General features: G+C 51.8%; 1 protein-coding gene across 1 annotated transcript in view; it reads right to left on the bottom strand.

The window, feature by feature from the left end:
* LOC138575296 (unconventional myosin-Vb-like) overlaps positions 1–14,865 on the bottom strand; it is a 1,749,675-nt gene that overhangs the window by 20,743 nt on the left and 1,714,067 nt on the right. The window contains exon 35 of the mRNA XM_069649473.1: positions 3,338–3,512. Coding sequence (XP_069505574.1) covers positions 3,338–3,512 — 175 coding nt within the window. The remainder of the gene's footprint in view (positions 1–3,337; positions 3,513–14,865) is intronic.

Raw genomic sequence — 14,865 nt, forward strand, 5'->3', positions numbered from 1 at the left:
CATGGGGAGATACGATCCCTGGGCTTGAGGCCAAGGACAAGTCTTGCAGTCCTGTTTTGGATGAGTTGCAGAGGGCGGAGAGTAGAGGCAGGCAGATTTAGAAAGAGGCTGTTGCAATAGTCCAGCCTAGAGAGAACCAGAGCTCTGGAGACAGTGAGCTTGGAAGGAAAGGAAAGGAAGAATACCTCTGAGGAGGTGGAGTTGGTAGTGTGATTTCTTAGAGACGTCAGAGATGTGAGGAGAGAAGGAGAGTGTGGAGTAGAACATGACCCTGAGGTTTTTAGCCTCACAGGTGGGAGAGGGAGGAGGGCCCAGTGAGGCCGGCCAGAGTGTGACAGGAAAGGAGGGAGTGGGTGTGCCGATGAGGAGAATCTCAGTCTTGCTGGCATTAAGGCAGAGGTCATTGACAGCACTCCACTCCTGGATAGCGGACAGACAGTGATGAGGGAAGGAGAAGAGGAGGCTGAAGGTAGCCTGAAAATGAGCTGAGTGTCATCCGCACAGCACTGAAAGTTGGGGCAGAGAGCGGCAATGCGGTGGACAAGAAGTGCCAGGTAGAGGTTGAAGAGCCAGGGAGAGAGGTTAGACCCCTGGGGGACACCAGAGGTAGAGAAAAAGGTAGAGGAGAGGAAGGACCCCAGTTGGACCTGGGAGGGTCAGTCAGAAAGGAAAGAGGTCAGCCAAGCAAGGGCCTGACCAGTGATACCCAAGTTATCACTGAGACATTTGAGCAGGATGGTGTGGTTGACCGTGTCAAAGGCAGAGGAGAGATCAAGCAAGATGAGGACACAGGGGGTGTTAGAATCAAGGTTGGAGAGCAGGTCTTCACAGATGCTCAGGAGAGCAGTTTCCGTGCTTCTGGCAGCTCTGAAGCCAGACTGATGGTCATGAAGACAACCAACAGTTTCAGTGTGGAGATTAAGCTGGGAGATGCCCAGCTTTTCTAGGAGTTTGCCCAGGAAGGGAGTGAGGGAGATTGGGCGATAGTTGGGGGTCAGCAGAGGGTTTAAGAAGAGGGTGCACGAGAGAGTGCTTCAGGGGGGGATGGGAAGACTCCAGTGGCAAAGGAGTGGTTGCAGAAGTCGGCCAGGGCAGGATCCAGGGAGTCGATGTGGTCCTTGATGGTTTTGGAGGAACAGGGGTGGATCTGTTTTGACGAGACATTCATAGATCAGACTTGTCTAGAAATCTCATCAGCGGAGAACAGGGGAAAGGCAGAGAAGGCGGGAGGAGAGGTGGCTGCAGAAGGGCCAGAGGAATAGCAGGGAGTAGAGGAAGGGAGGGTAGAGGAGGAGAGTGAGGACAGGATGTCCTGAGTTTTAGAGATGAAGTGAGAAGCCAGTGCCGTGCAGAGGGCCTGGGAAGGGACAGGAGAGGTAGAGACTGTGGCAGGATTGGCCAGTTCCTTGCAGATTTTAAAGAGTTCAGCCGAGTTGGTTTCCGCAGAGACGAGGGCTTGGATACGAGCTCTCTTCATGGTGAGGACAGAGAGCCGGTATTGCCTTTGGAGCAGGCGGCAAACCAGGTTGTCAAGAGGATGTACATGAAGCACGCCATTTCCGCTCGGCCTCCCTGCACTTGCATTTAAGGGTGGCAAGGTCTGAGTCGTACCAGGAGTTGCACTTCGCTTTGGGCTTCAGGTGGCTTCTCATGACAGGGGAAAGAATATCTAGACTATCAGATATAGCAGAGTGGAGCATGGAAAGGGCTAAGTCAGGGTGAGAGTCAGCCATAGGGGAATGGGGGGTGACAACGTAGTATTCCCCGACATCGCAGCATTGGGGCTGAAGAGGACTGGGAGTAGAACAGACTACCAGCAGTTCAAAGATTAAACATGAAAAAAGTACAAGCAGTCAGGTTTTACATTTCTCGGAAGGACATCCCCTAGAGGAATTGGAGAGAGAAGACCATAGTCTTGCTGACTTGCTAAGTGTCACCTTACAAATGGAATGTTACAGTGAGGGAGAGAGCGCCAGAGCCAGACAGAGAGGTTACCTGGAGAGAGAGAGAACTGTTAATTCGAGAGAGAGAGGTGAGCATGAACAGGGAGTAGAAGGAGAGCCAGAGAGCAGAACTGTGTAACTGCACACTCAGGATCAGGAGCAATTCCATGATTTGCACTGAACTTCACACAAACCTTTAACTCGGCCAGATCGGGTGGTGGAAAATCAGGAGAGAATTGCTAACCAGTAACTAGAGTAAATCAGAATCCCATAAGAGTCTGCAACCTGTGGCTCTCTAGCGGTTTTGGACTATACCTCCCATGATCCCTCACCATTGAATAGGCTAGCTAGGGCAGTAGAGAGTTGTAGTCCAAAACATCTGGACAGGTAAAGGTTGCAAACCCCCAACAGATGTGAGAAGTGCCCAAAACCAGACAGAACAAAAGTACTGGAAGAAGCTCTAAAAGAAATGATCAAACCAGAAAGATTATCACGGGGAAAGCAGAGGGGGCCTGAGGGAAGGCCAGACTAAGTACTTGATATCGGAACTGTGCTAAAGTAATCTTTTGTCACATCATAGGGAAGGAGCTTAAAGGGTTTGTGGCTAATATTTTAGCCAAACATTGGTTTATCTTCTGATTTAGGTTATGGTAAGGACTTTGAGCATTATTTTTCTGTTGGCTACCCTTTTGATTCTGTTCCATTATATTAGGGGTATACAGAAACAAGACCATTGCAGAGTGGGGGTGGGTAGCAATATGGACTGAATCAGCTCTTTAAATTAGCCGGCCCTCACCCCATTTTGGATATAGAGTTGGTTTCAGTTGCATCCTTAGGACTGGTAGTCGTTCATCCAACCCTACCTGATGGGAGATTGACTTTTCACTTTTATTTTAGATTCTCCATTGTGTTTTGCATTTCACAGGCGCATGTCATAACTCAGAAGGCTTTATCGCTGCACAACCCAAATATATCACTGTTTACCTTCCATCCTGATTATGCTTTCCTGAGCACGAGAGTGCAGCCTCTGCCCAAGCCTTGTATGCCGAGACACTGTTCTTTCACCTGAAACATTGTTGCTTATATATATACCATGTCATGTCATGTGTTAGACCTTCCTCTCCACTGAAATGCATGTGTGCTCTCTCACATAAAACTCGATGTGTGGAGGAGAAGGGGTTTGCTCCGTCGAGTGTAGTTTGTTATTGGGTTGTTTTGTCCTGTGTTTGCTGGCTTTGCTGACTTCCAATAAAAGTCGTTCACCAATCCACTGGACGTCTGTAGGCATTTTTCAACAAGGGGATAGAGCCAGGAGCCCTCAGAAGGGGTCTGTGGCAGGAATGGTTTCCCAAGGGGACTGAAGTGTGAAAAAGGCCACTATAGGCTGCACCTACCTGCTGAGGGAACAAGGCAGTGCACATGCTGCAGATGGCCTCTGCATCATCCTCAGTTTTCTTCTTCACTTGTAGCAGCTGTGCAGCCTGGATAAGAGGTTGTATGATGTCCATTATGCTGTTGTGTCTCAGTCCTCGGACCAGCAGCCACTCCTCCAACTGGCTAACATTGTACCTAAAAGGCAAGATCCACATGTCCCAAAGAGTATACACAGAAAGCAACATTAGCAGTACACAGACTGAACAGGCCGGAAGGGGATATAAACAGACTCAGATTAAAATAAGTAGTAAAAGCTAAGAGACAATGCAGAAGATACCTAGGATTTGCTATAGAAGGACAAACATTAACAATAAAGTTATAAGAAAGCAAAGAAAGTACAAATGTACACTTGTAACAAGATGAGACGTACAACAGGTATTTATCCACATTACATTAGTAGAATCCAGAAGACCCTTCCTTTTTCTAGCATGACCCACACTAGAAAGGTGGGAAGCATTACAAAAGTAGGCACTGCATTACAAATAAGTACACAATGTATATTACAAGTTAATTTATATGTAGAGTTTGTTGCGAGGTGCTAATTATGAAGTACGCATTACCCGCAAAGTCGAACATGAGCTTTAGGTCAGTTGCATAACCTCAGTACCATCCTTTTAAAGAAAATGTGGTTGGTTGTCTGAATGATATAGTCCAAAGTACATTGGCACCATAGCTTAGAAAGAAAAAAGAAATCCATTGTAACAAAATGCTGCTGAATGCTGTCCTATATTGCTAGCAGACAATGCTTTCAGGAATGCCTGGTAGATTTTCCACTCAGTACGATTAAAGGGGGAGTGGCAATTCCCAGTCAACTACTCAGCCTACAAATCAGCTTACCCAGTTAAGAACTCTCCTGAAATGGCTGTGTTTGGACTGCAGAACACAGGTTTCAACCCCAGCAGGGCCAACTCGGCCCCTCTTCCGAGGTTCATCAATTGGGAACCATTGTATTGGGTAATAGAGGCTGCTATTGCAGTGCCTATCTGTGGGAGATATCACGCATAATTGGCTACATAAAAAAATGAATGGAGATAATCCCAGAAGAGCATCTCCCTTCCTCACACATGCATCTTTCCTGGAAGCAATGTGACGCAACATGGTCTTTGGGATAATTTCAGAATATTTAAGATTTCTGCTGGGTATGAAACCTGAACACACCCACCCCAACCCAACTATGCATGGACGAACCACTGAAATCTAAAAAATATGTTCAATTTCCTTGCCCAAGGAAGGAACAACTTTTGTACTTTGGAATGCAGATAGGGAAGTTATTTTTGCAATCAACAGCCAAAAGCACAAATGACCAGAACGCGGGGGAGAGGTAAGTGCATTGGAAAGAAAAATCAAAAACTTAAAAGGCAAACTGAGTAACTACTGCATTTTAATAAGTCTGAAAAGATCTGATGCAGTAAGCTTCAGAGGAAACAGGATGCAAACAACTCATACTAGTGGGCAGTCAATGATAATTTCCAACATTAACGCAAGATGTCCACACCTCGGAGTAGACAAACGCCCTACATCACAAACAAGTGTGAGATGATTGTCAAACACGAGGTTTTGTAGGCCAATAAAACAAAAGAATAAACAAAGAAAAATCTGCCATCAGATAAATATTTAGAAAAGTCCATTGAAATCCTTAGAGTCCTCAAATTTATAATTACATATATTGCCTCTTATGTGCACAAAGTGCAGCTGCAGATTTCAAAATATTAACTAGGATATGGCTTAAAGGTGCACAGTGGGATGTACTTTTCATTAATTTATCATTTCTAGAGCGCAGTGAATGATGGGTTACATATTATGAGCTCTTTTTGTGCAGACCTAGAAGAGGCGGATGAACCCTCGTATGAGTATCAAAGATGGAAAGAGGAAGTTGTGGGTTGTTCAGGTGAGGTGAGAAGAGGAGGTGGTGGCAGACCATGAGACCAGCAGGAGGAAGGACGCTGGACTGGAGTGTGGCAGCGTTTTGTTTTGGAGCAGGTGAGGTATTGGTTAGTGAGTGTAATTGGTACTGTGTTGGAAGTGGTGCGTGCAAGGGTAGCGACTGATATTATTGGAGGGAGTCAATGTGAAGTGATTGTGAGAGTAAAAGGGGTGTGATGGAATAGAAGGTGGGTTGGAGCAGTGTTAGTAGTGTGGAGGGGGCAGTAGTAGTAGTAGTAGGGTGGTGTAACAGCTAACAGTGGAGGCAAGTGGTAGGAGGAGTGAGATCAGAGGGCTAGATGAGAAACACATGGAGTAGGAATAGTAAAGGTGGTTGGGGTTGGGAACAGGTAATTGAGAGACTATCTGACCGAGTCTGAGGAGTATGTGGGCATGACAGGAAGACGACTATTGGTTAGAGTGTCTATAATCCCCCTTAATCAACTAACATTGATAGTATAGTGTCCATTTAGAATGTCCCTGCGGGAGTTCAGACAGATAAGGCATTGGCCTTTAGGTTGTAAGCATACAATGGAACTTCGACAGTATAGAGAAACGTTCAGTACGTAATAACCTGGAGAGTAAGGACTCTTGGGTTAAGCAGGGATTGGTGCTTTTAGATGAGAGGGGGACAGCCCTAGAACCCTATCTAAAATTAAAACAAACCCTTGAAACGTCTCTGGGAGTAGGAGTGTTCTTCCTCCTGTCACAGGTGGCTCAAACACGAGGGAGTGGGGTAGTACACAAACGCAATATAAATAAGGAGGAGCAAGGACATGTGCGTATTTGAAGATACTAAATGAACAAATACCTATGCAACCAAACTGTAGTTGGGCAGGTAAGGACAATCAGCGAAGAGCAGCTGGTACTGGAGAAATGAGATAGCGAGGAGGCAGAAGACAAGGAAGACGAACATAGTTAAAGATGGACTAAAGCAGAGATCTTCAAACTGTGGCACGTGCACCCCCAGGGAAGTGAGGGGGGTGTGGCTGTATTCCCAGGGGGAAGCGAGGCCCCAGCCTGAAATGTAAAAAAGTATGTTTAAAAAAATATGGAGGAAACTGGCAGGGGCGGCTCACAGGGTCGGACTGGAGCATAAAACTGTCGGGCACCAATGAAAAAGTGGCCCATACTTGCAAATGGCAATTCATTCCTTTAGTGACGGACTGTTTGAATAGTACCCATGGGGGTGTTTTTTTGTTACAATGTAAGCAAATTGTGATATTTATATTTATTCAGCAACAATGGTCAAAACTACTAGCTGCATAGTGAAGTAACTCATCAAATTAGCCCGCATTGGCCAAAAACGGGCCCATTTCCACCAGAAAAACTGGCCCACACTAACATTTTGCATGTTTGTTTCAGGCATTGCCATATATGCCAGTCCAAGCATGGTGGCTCATCCATAATGGGTAAGAGGGCATCAACCCAGTGGCCCCCTCACCCATTATGGAGGAGGTGAGGAGCCAGCCCAGTGAAACACTGAGAACTCCCTCAGCTGCTTTTTCCAGATGAGGGAGTGCTCCTGGGCTGGCTGAACTGTCAAAGGTTAACACGGTTTCCCTTTGGCAGTTCAGTTCCCCAGCCGCATGCTCCCAGAGCCATGCAAGGCTGAGGGAAGTTTTGCTTCAACAGCCTTGCTGAACTCATTTGAAATGCTGACTGGGGAACTGCATGTCTGTATGTGCAAGGGGGAGCTCCTGCCCCTCCTCACACATATGGACAGGGCAGCCTGTAGCGGGGCATTTCAGCACCCACATGCAGGCCCCTGCATGCATGTGCAGGAACCTGGAAGCTCTTGCTTCCTGTTCATGATGCAGGAGCTGGGGAGGAAACTTCAGGAACGGGGCAGAAGTTACGTTTATGTTCATTTATTTTTTATTTTAATAGGTGTACAGATGCGTGTATGCTTGTGTTATGAGTGAGTGTACGGTGATGGGTGCTTGTGTGAATGATAGGGGTGGGTGTGTGTGTTTCGGTCCATTGAGCTGATTTTGGCAAGGGGATGTGGGGGAAGGGGGGGTGTTGTGGAGGTGGGCTGTACAACAAGGAACAAGTTACTTACCTGTAACTGTTGTTCTCCAGCATGGGTCTGGCATGGATTCACATGCTCATGAATATTCCCCGTCGTCAGGCTGGGAATCCTCAGTAAAGAAAAAAACCAGTATCAGTTTCGTTTCTGATCTGTTTTTCGTAGTAATAACCAATCACTGGTCTCTGCGTCATACTGACCACAGCCAATGACTGCCCTCTACCTAAGCACCGCCTCTGGCAGCCATCTTCAGATTTGGAAGCACGTGAAGTGGCAGTATGACCAAGTGAAGAGCCGCAGAGGGGTAGGTAGGGAGGGTTCGCATGTGAATCCATGCCAGACCCATGCTGGAGAACAACAGTTACAGGTAAGTAACTTGTTCCTTCTCCAGCATGGGGTCTGGCATGGATTCACATGCTCATGAATAAAGAATACATAGCAGTACACACATGCACAACCACGGGAGGTGGCAAAGGCTCAACATTAAGCATTACATCAAACTCAACATTAAGCATCTTACCTCCTCACCAGGCTCACCTCAGGCGAACAGGTTGCGCAGCACTGCTTGGCCGACCCTGGACTCCTCCCTGGAATCCCGATCGACGCAGTAGAATTTCGTGAAGGTGTGCGTCGACCTCCACGTAGCAGCCCTACATATGTCCAGCAGGGGCACACCAGTAAGGAACGCCGTGGTAGCTGCGATCGCTCTGGTGGAATGGGCTCTCGGACGGCCAGGCAGCGGTCGGTTTGCCAACCGATGACAGTACATGATACAGCCGGAGAGCCATCTGGAAATGGAAGCCTTCGAGAGAGCCTTCCCCTGATTGACAGGTCCAAAGTTTACAAAGAGTTGTGACGTCTTCCGAAAACACTTCGTGCGGTCCACGTAGAACTTCAGCGATCTAGCCACATCCAGCGAGTGCAAAGTCCTCTCAGCCGGCGACGAAGGCGACGGGAAGAACACAGGCAACACCAAGGGTTCATTGAGATGGAAGTCCGACGGTAACTTGGGCATGAAGGAGGGGTGCGTCCTGAGCACTACCGTCGTGTCGTGAAAAGTCAAGTACGGGGCCTTGCAGGAAAGGGCCTGGATCTCTCCTACCCGTCGTGCGGAGGTGATGGCCACAAGAAACGCGGTTTTCCACGACAGAAACTTCAACGGGGCCGAGTGCAGAGGCTCGAACGGCGGTCCCATGAGCTTGGTCAGCACCACGTTGAGCTCCCACGCCGGGGCCGGAGCCTTCACCGGCGGGAACGATCTGAACAGTCCCTTCATGAACTCTTTCACCAGACGATGAGACCACAAGGACGTCCGCCCCGTGGTTCTGGTGTATCGGGAGATCGCAGCAAGATGAATCTTGATGGACGTGTGTGCCAGTCCAGCTTTGGCCAGCGTCAGCAGGTACGGCAGTACCTGGGGAGCCGTAATCCGTAGAGGGTTAATCTTCTGTGCGTGGCACCAGACAGAGAACCTCTTCCATTTGTGTCCGTAGCATTTAAGAGTCGAGGACGCCCTGGCCTTTGCAAGAACCTCTCTGCAGTCGGCCGGTATGTCGTATCCTCCAAACTCTAGCGCTGCAGGAGCCAGGCCTGCAAGTTCAGCGATTTCGGGTCGTGGTGGAGGATGGCGCCTCCTTCCCTGGAGAGTAGATCCGCGTCCACCGGCAGCTTGATTGGCGGGGACGCTGACAAGTCCAGAAGGTCCGGGAACCATATCTGCCTCGGCCACGCAGGTGCGACGAGGATCATCCTGCACCGTGACCTCTTGAGCTGGTTGACGAGCCGGATTAGCAGTGGCAAAGGAGGGAACGCGTAGAGGAACAGGCCCTCCCAGGGGAACGAGAAAGCATCGCCCATGCTCCTCGCCTAGGGAAATCTGCTGGCGAACCTTCGGCACTTGGAGTTCGTCGCCGTCACGAACAGGTTGATCTGGGGTGTGCCCCACCGTCGGAAGAGGCGATCCACTAGATCCTGCCGTAGTTCCCACTCGTGGCACGAGCGCAGCTCCCTGCTGAGTGAGTCGGCGATGGTGTTTTTTATCCCTGCCAGATGAAACGGCACCAGAAACATCCTTTGGGCGACGGCCCAATGCCACAGGTCCTGCGCCTCCTTGGACAGTGCTGGGGACCTGGTTCCGCCCTGTTTCCTGATGTAAAACATGGTGGTGGTGTTGTCGGTGAAGATCCTCACCACCTTGCCCTTGAGGGACGGAAGGAAGGACCCGAGGGCCCAGAGCACTGCACGGAGCTCCAGGACGTTGATATGGAGGGACTTCTCCGTCGGGAGCCAAAGGCCTCTCGCGTGCAGATTTTCGGTGTGCGCTCCCCACCCTTCCAGGGAGGCATCCGTGGTCACTGTCTCCTGGTGGTCTGGAAGTCCATGCCCGCCGTCAGATGCGTGCGGGTGCCCCACCACCGGACCGCTCGGCGGAAACTCTCGTCGAGTGTGATCCTCTCCTCGAAGCCGCCCGTCGTTTGGATCCAGCGCGCGTCCAGGAACTCCTGCAACGGGCGCATCCGGAGCCTGCACATGGGAATGAGGTAGATGCAAGAAGACATCATTCCGAGGAGGGACTTGATGGACCTCACCTTGGCCGCGTCAGAAACCAACATCCGCTGTACCTTGCCCAGGATGGACCTGGTCCTTTCCTCCGACGGGGAGGCCAGAAGGGACACTGTGTCGAGCTTCGCTCCCAGAAACAGTGCGTTTTGCGCGGGTACCAGGTGGGACTTGGCGTAGTTCACGGAGAATCCCAGGTCCGTGAGAAGTTGGACGGTCCTTGCCGTGTGCTCCACGGCGAGCTCCCTCGTCTTGGCTCGGATGAGCCAGTCGTCCAGGTAGGGGTAGACGTGGATCCCCTCGCGGCGCAGCTGCGCCGCCACCGGTGCAAGGCACTTGGTGAATACCCTGGGTGCCGACCGTAGTCCGAAGGGGAGGGCTTTGAACTGGTAGTGACGCCCTTGGACCACAAACCTGAGGAATTTTCGGTGCCCCTTTAGGATGGGAATATGGAAGTAGGCATCCTCCAAATCCAACGACGACAGGAAGTCTCCTTCCTCCAGCTGACCCAGGACGTGCTGGAGGGTGACCATCCGGAACTTCTGCGCCTTGATGAACTTGTTCAGACGTCGCAGGTCTAGGATGGGGCGCCATCCTCCCGTCTTCTTCTTCACGAGGAAGTATCTCGAGTAAACTCCGGAGCCCCAAAGCCTCTTTGGGACGAGTTCGATGGCGCCCTTCCTGAGCATCGCCCTTACCTCCAGGAGAAGCTGAGGGACGTGAAGCTCTTTCCTGGCCACGGGGGGGACGCGCGGGCACCTTCTTTGAAACTCGAGCGCGTGGCCCCGGGCTAAGGCGTCCAGCACCCAACGGTCGGTGGAGATGGACTCCCACACGCTGACGAAGCTCGCCAGCCGGCCTCCCGCCGGGGTGCTTCGGTGGGGGCCCGACCCCACGGCCGGTTCAATCCTGTTTCGACGAGGCTTTGCCGCCTTGACCTCCTTGGCGATGACGGCGGGGTCCGCCAGACTTGCCTCGTCCTCTGTAGGCCTCCTGAGACGATGAGCGGGCCGCTTGACGGTAGGTGGAGAAACCGCCGCCGGAACCTTTGGAGGCGCCCTTGCCTCCGCTGCTCCGAAAGGGCGTCCGTCGTTGCTGCAGAACCCAAAGGGCCCGGGCCGTCCCAGTGTCCGCTTTAATGGCCTGAATGGAATCGTCCACTGTTTTCCCAAACAGGTTGTTCCCATCGAACGGCATGTCCAGGACTCTGGTCTGTACGTCTTGACGGAAGTCCGTAGCCTTGAGCCATCCACGTCGCCTAAGGCACACGCCGTTGCCCAACTGGCGAAACCCAGTGTCGGCGATGTCCGTCGCAATAGTGATGGCGTGGTCCGACGCCACTTCACCTTCCTGTAGGATCTCCAGGGCATCCGCCCTCTTGTCGTCCGGTAGGAAGTCCAGCAGGGGAGCCGTTTGTACCATAGCTCCTTGTCGTAGCGGGCCACGATAGCCAAGGCGTTGGCCGCTTTAATCGTCGTCGCTGCAGACGAGATGACCCTGCGTCCCATAGCGTCCAATTTCTTTCCCTTGCCGTCCGGTGGGGAAGTCGATGTGGAGGCCGCACCCCCCCCGCTTTCTTCCTGGCCGCCGCGGAGACGACGGAGTCCGGGGTAGGCTGCGCCCGGAGGCACAGGGGGGCCGCGTCCGGGACCCGGTACTTCTTCTCGTACCGGTCTCTTCTAGCTGGCGTCGTGGAAGGGTTCTTGAGGAGGGCGAGGCCCTCATCCCAAATGTTGTCCAGTAGAGGCACCGCGAGGACCGTCTTCCTCTTGGCCTCGCGCCGCTGATAAAGGAATCCTTCCTTTTTCTTCTCCTCAGGGCAGAGTTGGAAAAGCTCGGATGCCCTGGCGATCATGGAGTGGAACGATCCAATCTCGTCGGGCGGAGAAGCCCTGGTGGGAGGTGACGACAGTAGATCCTCGTCGTATACCTCGTCGTCCGTACCCGTCGCTGCCGTGTCAGTCCCCGTATCATCCCCTCGGGTGGACGGGGAGGAGGGCTGAAAAGGAGGTGGAGGGTGAATCCTTCTTTTCTTGGGCGGGGGAACACCAGAAGGTCCCGGTTCAGGATCCCCCGACGGGAGAGGTTCCTCCGTCGGCAACGGTAGTCTCGTCCTTATCTCTGAGCATAAGGACTGTATAGCCAACAAAATGGCCGGCGAGTTGTCTTGCGGCGCTGGCAGAGGGGAATCCGACGGGCGATCAGGGGCCTCGTCGGCACCCTCAACGGGATCCATCCCGACGGGCCGGTCTTCTTCCACGCCAAGGCCGTGGCTTAAGACCTCGATCAGCTCTTCCTCTGAGGTTGAAGCCGAATCTACGACGACGCCCTGCCCCCCCTTTTTCTTCCCCGCCAGGGATTTCACGGGGGTCCTATCGACGGGCACAAAAGAGGACTCCCTCCGAGGTGGCAGGGAGACTCTGAGCCCCGAGGTCGCCACCACTGGTGTAGCCTCCACAGGCTGAGCCAGGGCCGCCGCGACAGTTTCGATAGAGGGCTTGGCCGGATGGATTAAGGCCTTCACCACCTTAGGTGCGCTCACCGCCTTATCCTTGAGGGGGGGGGGAACACTGCCTCGCTCCCCCTCCGATGGGGCCTTCGAGCTCAACCGGGGCCTCTCCAGGAGCTTTGCCGGGTGCTCGCCCTTCCTCTTACCCGACCCAGAGTGTTGGCTCGTGGCTGAAGGTGCCGGGGAGGGTGCGCCCTGCCTGGCGCCCGTAGAGCCCGACCGTTCGGCGCTCCCGGTGCCAGCGGACTCGCGGTGCTTGGCCTTGTGTTGGACCCCCGTCGCCTGGGCGTCCTCAAAGGTCTTAGAAGACCGCTCGGATTTCTTCCTCTTCTTCTCGCCTGACGGGTTCTTCCCTTCCAGCCAGTTGGCGAGACGTTGATGGCGGTCCTTCATGGTCCGCTCCGACATATTGCCGCAAAACGCACAGTCCTTCTCCACGTGCGTCTTGTCCTCATGTAAGCAGTAGAGACAAAAGGAGTGTTCGTCCTCCTTAAAGACGTTCTGCAGCTGGCATCCAGGGCAGACCCTGAACAGCTTTCCGGGCGTCGAGCTTCCCTTCTCCTGGGCCATGTCCGGGCCTAAGAAGCTTCTGGAGTCCTCCAAATGCGTAGCTCGACGAAATCTTCACCCTTGAGGGGCGCAGACGAATCCGACATGGGTCCCCGTTGATCGGATGGAGAGTCGGTGGAGCTTGAGGCTCTTTTGACCGAAAAAAACGAAGTTTTTGAGAAAAAACGTGAAAAAATAGCACTAACGCTCGAGAGCCATAGCACGAGGATCCCAACACATGAACGTGCGGTAAAAATCTGAAGATGGCTGCCAGAGGCGGTGCTTGGGTAGAGGGCAGTCATTGGCTGTGGTCAGTATGACGCAGAGACCAGTGATTGGTTATTACTACGAACGACAGATCAGAAACGAAACTGATACTGGTTTTTTTCTTTACCGAGGATTCCCAGCCTGACGACGGGGAATATTCATGAGCATGTGAATCCATGCCAGAACCCATGCTGGAGAAATGCATTTTCAATCCCCCCTACCCACCTGCCAAAATCAGCTCTCCTGAGGGGCACTGTGGAGCCCAGAGACAGGGATGTTATTTCCCTTACTGGCTATCTATCATAGATGTCCAGTAAAAATAAAAACATGCTTTCCCCTTGAGCACCCCCCGCGACTTACATACAATCATGTTGATTGTGTTTGGCACTGGGAGGCCCTGATGACAGGGATGAACAAGTTACTTACCATATCTGGTAACGTTCTTTCGATGGGATGTTCATCCGACGTATTCCATATCTATGACAGTAATGTCCACAGCTGTGCTGCTTCGGAACATTTTCGGCAGAGGGTGTCCTGCGTCTATGTCGTCAATCCCATGTCCCTCGAGGGCCTCCGTCGAGGGTCGACATCACCGGATGTTATATATAGGACGCACGACGCCCGTAGCCTCAGTTGTAGTTTTTTCCCAGAATGTGTGGCATCAATCTCCTGCCACCCTGACTGCAGATAGCCTTGCAGATTTGTAAGCTGAAATTGCATAGGAAATTCTCCAGATGGGCAGGTTGGGAGGGTGATGTTGAATACATTGGAGGAACATCCCATAGAAAGAATGTTACCAGATATGGTAAGTAACTTGTTCTTCAAGGGGATTGTGTCCTCCGACATGTTCCATATCTATGATAGACTCCCAAAGCAATACCAGACTATGGAGGTGGGAACAGAATTTAGAATACCCAATCAAATGGCAGAATAAAGAACCGCCTTACCAAGGTCCAAATCCTGCCCGTGGATTGAATCCAGGGCGTAATGCTTGACAAAAGTATGTAACAAAGCCCATGTGGCTGCTTCACAAATATCCCGAATAGGAACACTCTGCTGAAGGGCAGTGGAGGTAGCCACGCCCCTAGAATGAGCACGTAATCCGACCAGAGGGTCCTTACCCGTCAAACGGTAACACTCAGTAATAGTGAGGATAATCCACCTGGACAAGGTCTGTTTGGTAACAGCCTGGCCCAACCGGTGTCCAGCATAACCGATAAAGAGCTGATCGTCCAATCTGACCCTGAACATCCTTGAAATGTAAAAGCTCAGAGCTCTCCTAGGATCCAACCTATGGAGCCTCTCCTCGTCCTTGCCAGGATGCGGAGGAGGATAAAAAACCAGAAGAACTACCTTCTGGCATAAATGAAAATCAGACACGACCTTCGGCAGAAAAGAAGGCCACACCTGAAGGACAACCCTGTCCTTATGGAAAACAGTAAGGGTGGCTTGGCCGAAAGTGCCTGCAACTCACTCACTCTGCGAGCGGAATTAACCGCAACTAAAAACACTGTCTTGAAAGACAACAGTCTCAAAGGAGAACAGTGAAAGGGCTCAAACGGAGCACCCATAAGAAACTTCAAAACCAAATTCAAATCCCAAACCGGCACCATGAAAGGGGACGGCGGAAACGCATTAGTCAGCCCTTT

This window comes from Ambystoma mexicanum, chromosome 1p, assembly GCF_040938575.1.
Source record: "Ambystoma mexicanum isolate Mex_15411 chromosome 1p, UKY_AmexF1_1, whole genome shotgun sequence".
Taxonomy (NCBI): domain Eukaryota; kingdom Metazoa; phylum Chordata; class Amphibia; order Caudata; family Ambystomatidae; genus Ambystoma; species Ambystoma mexicanum.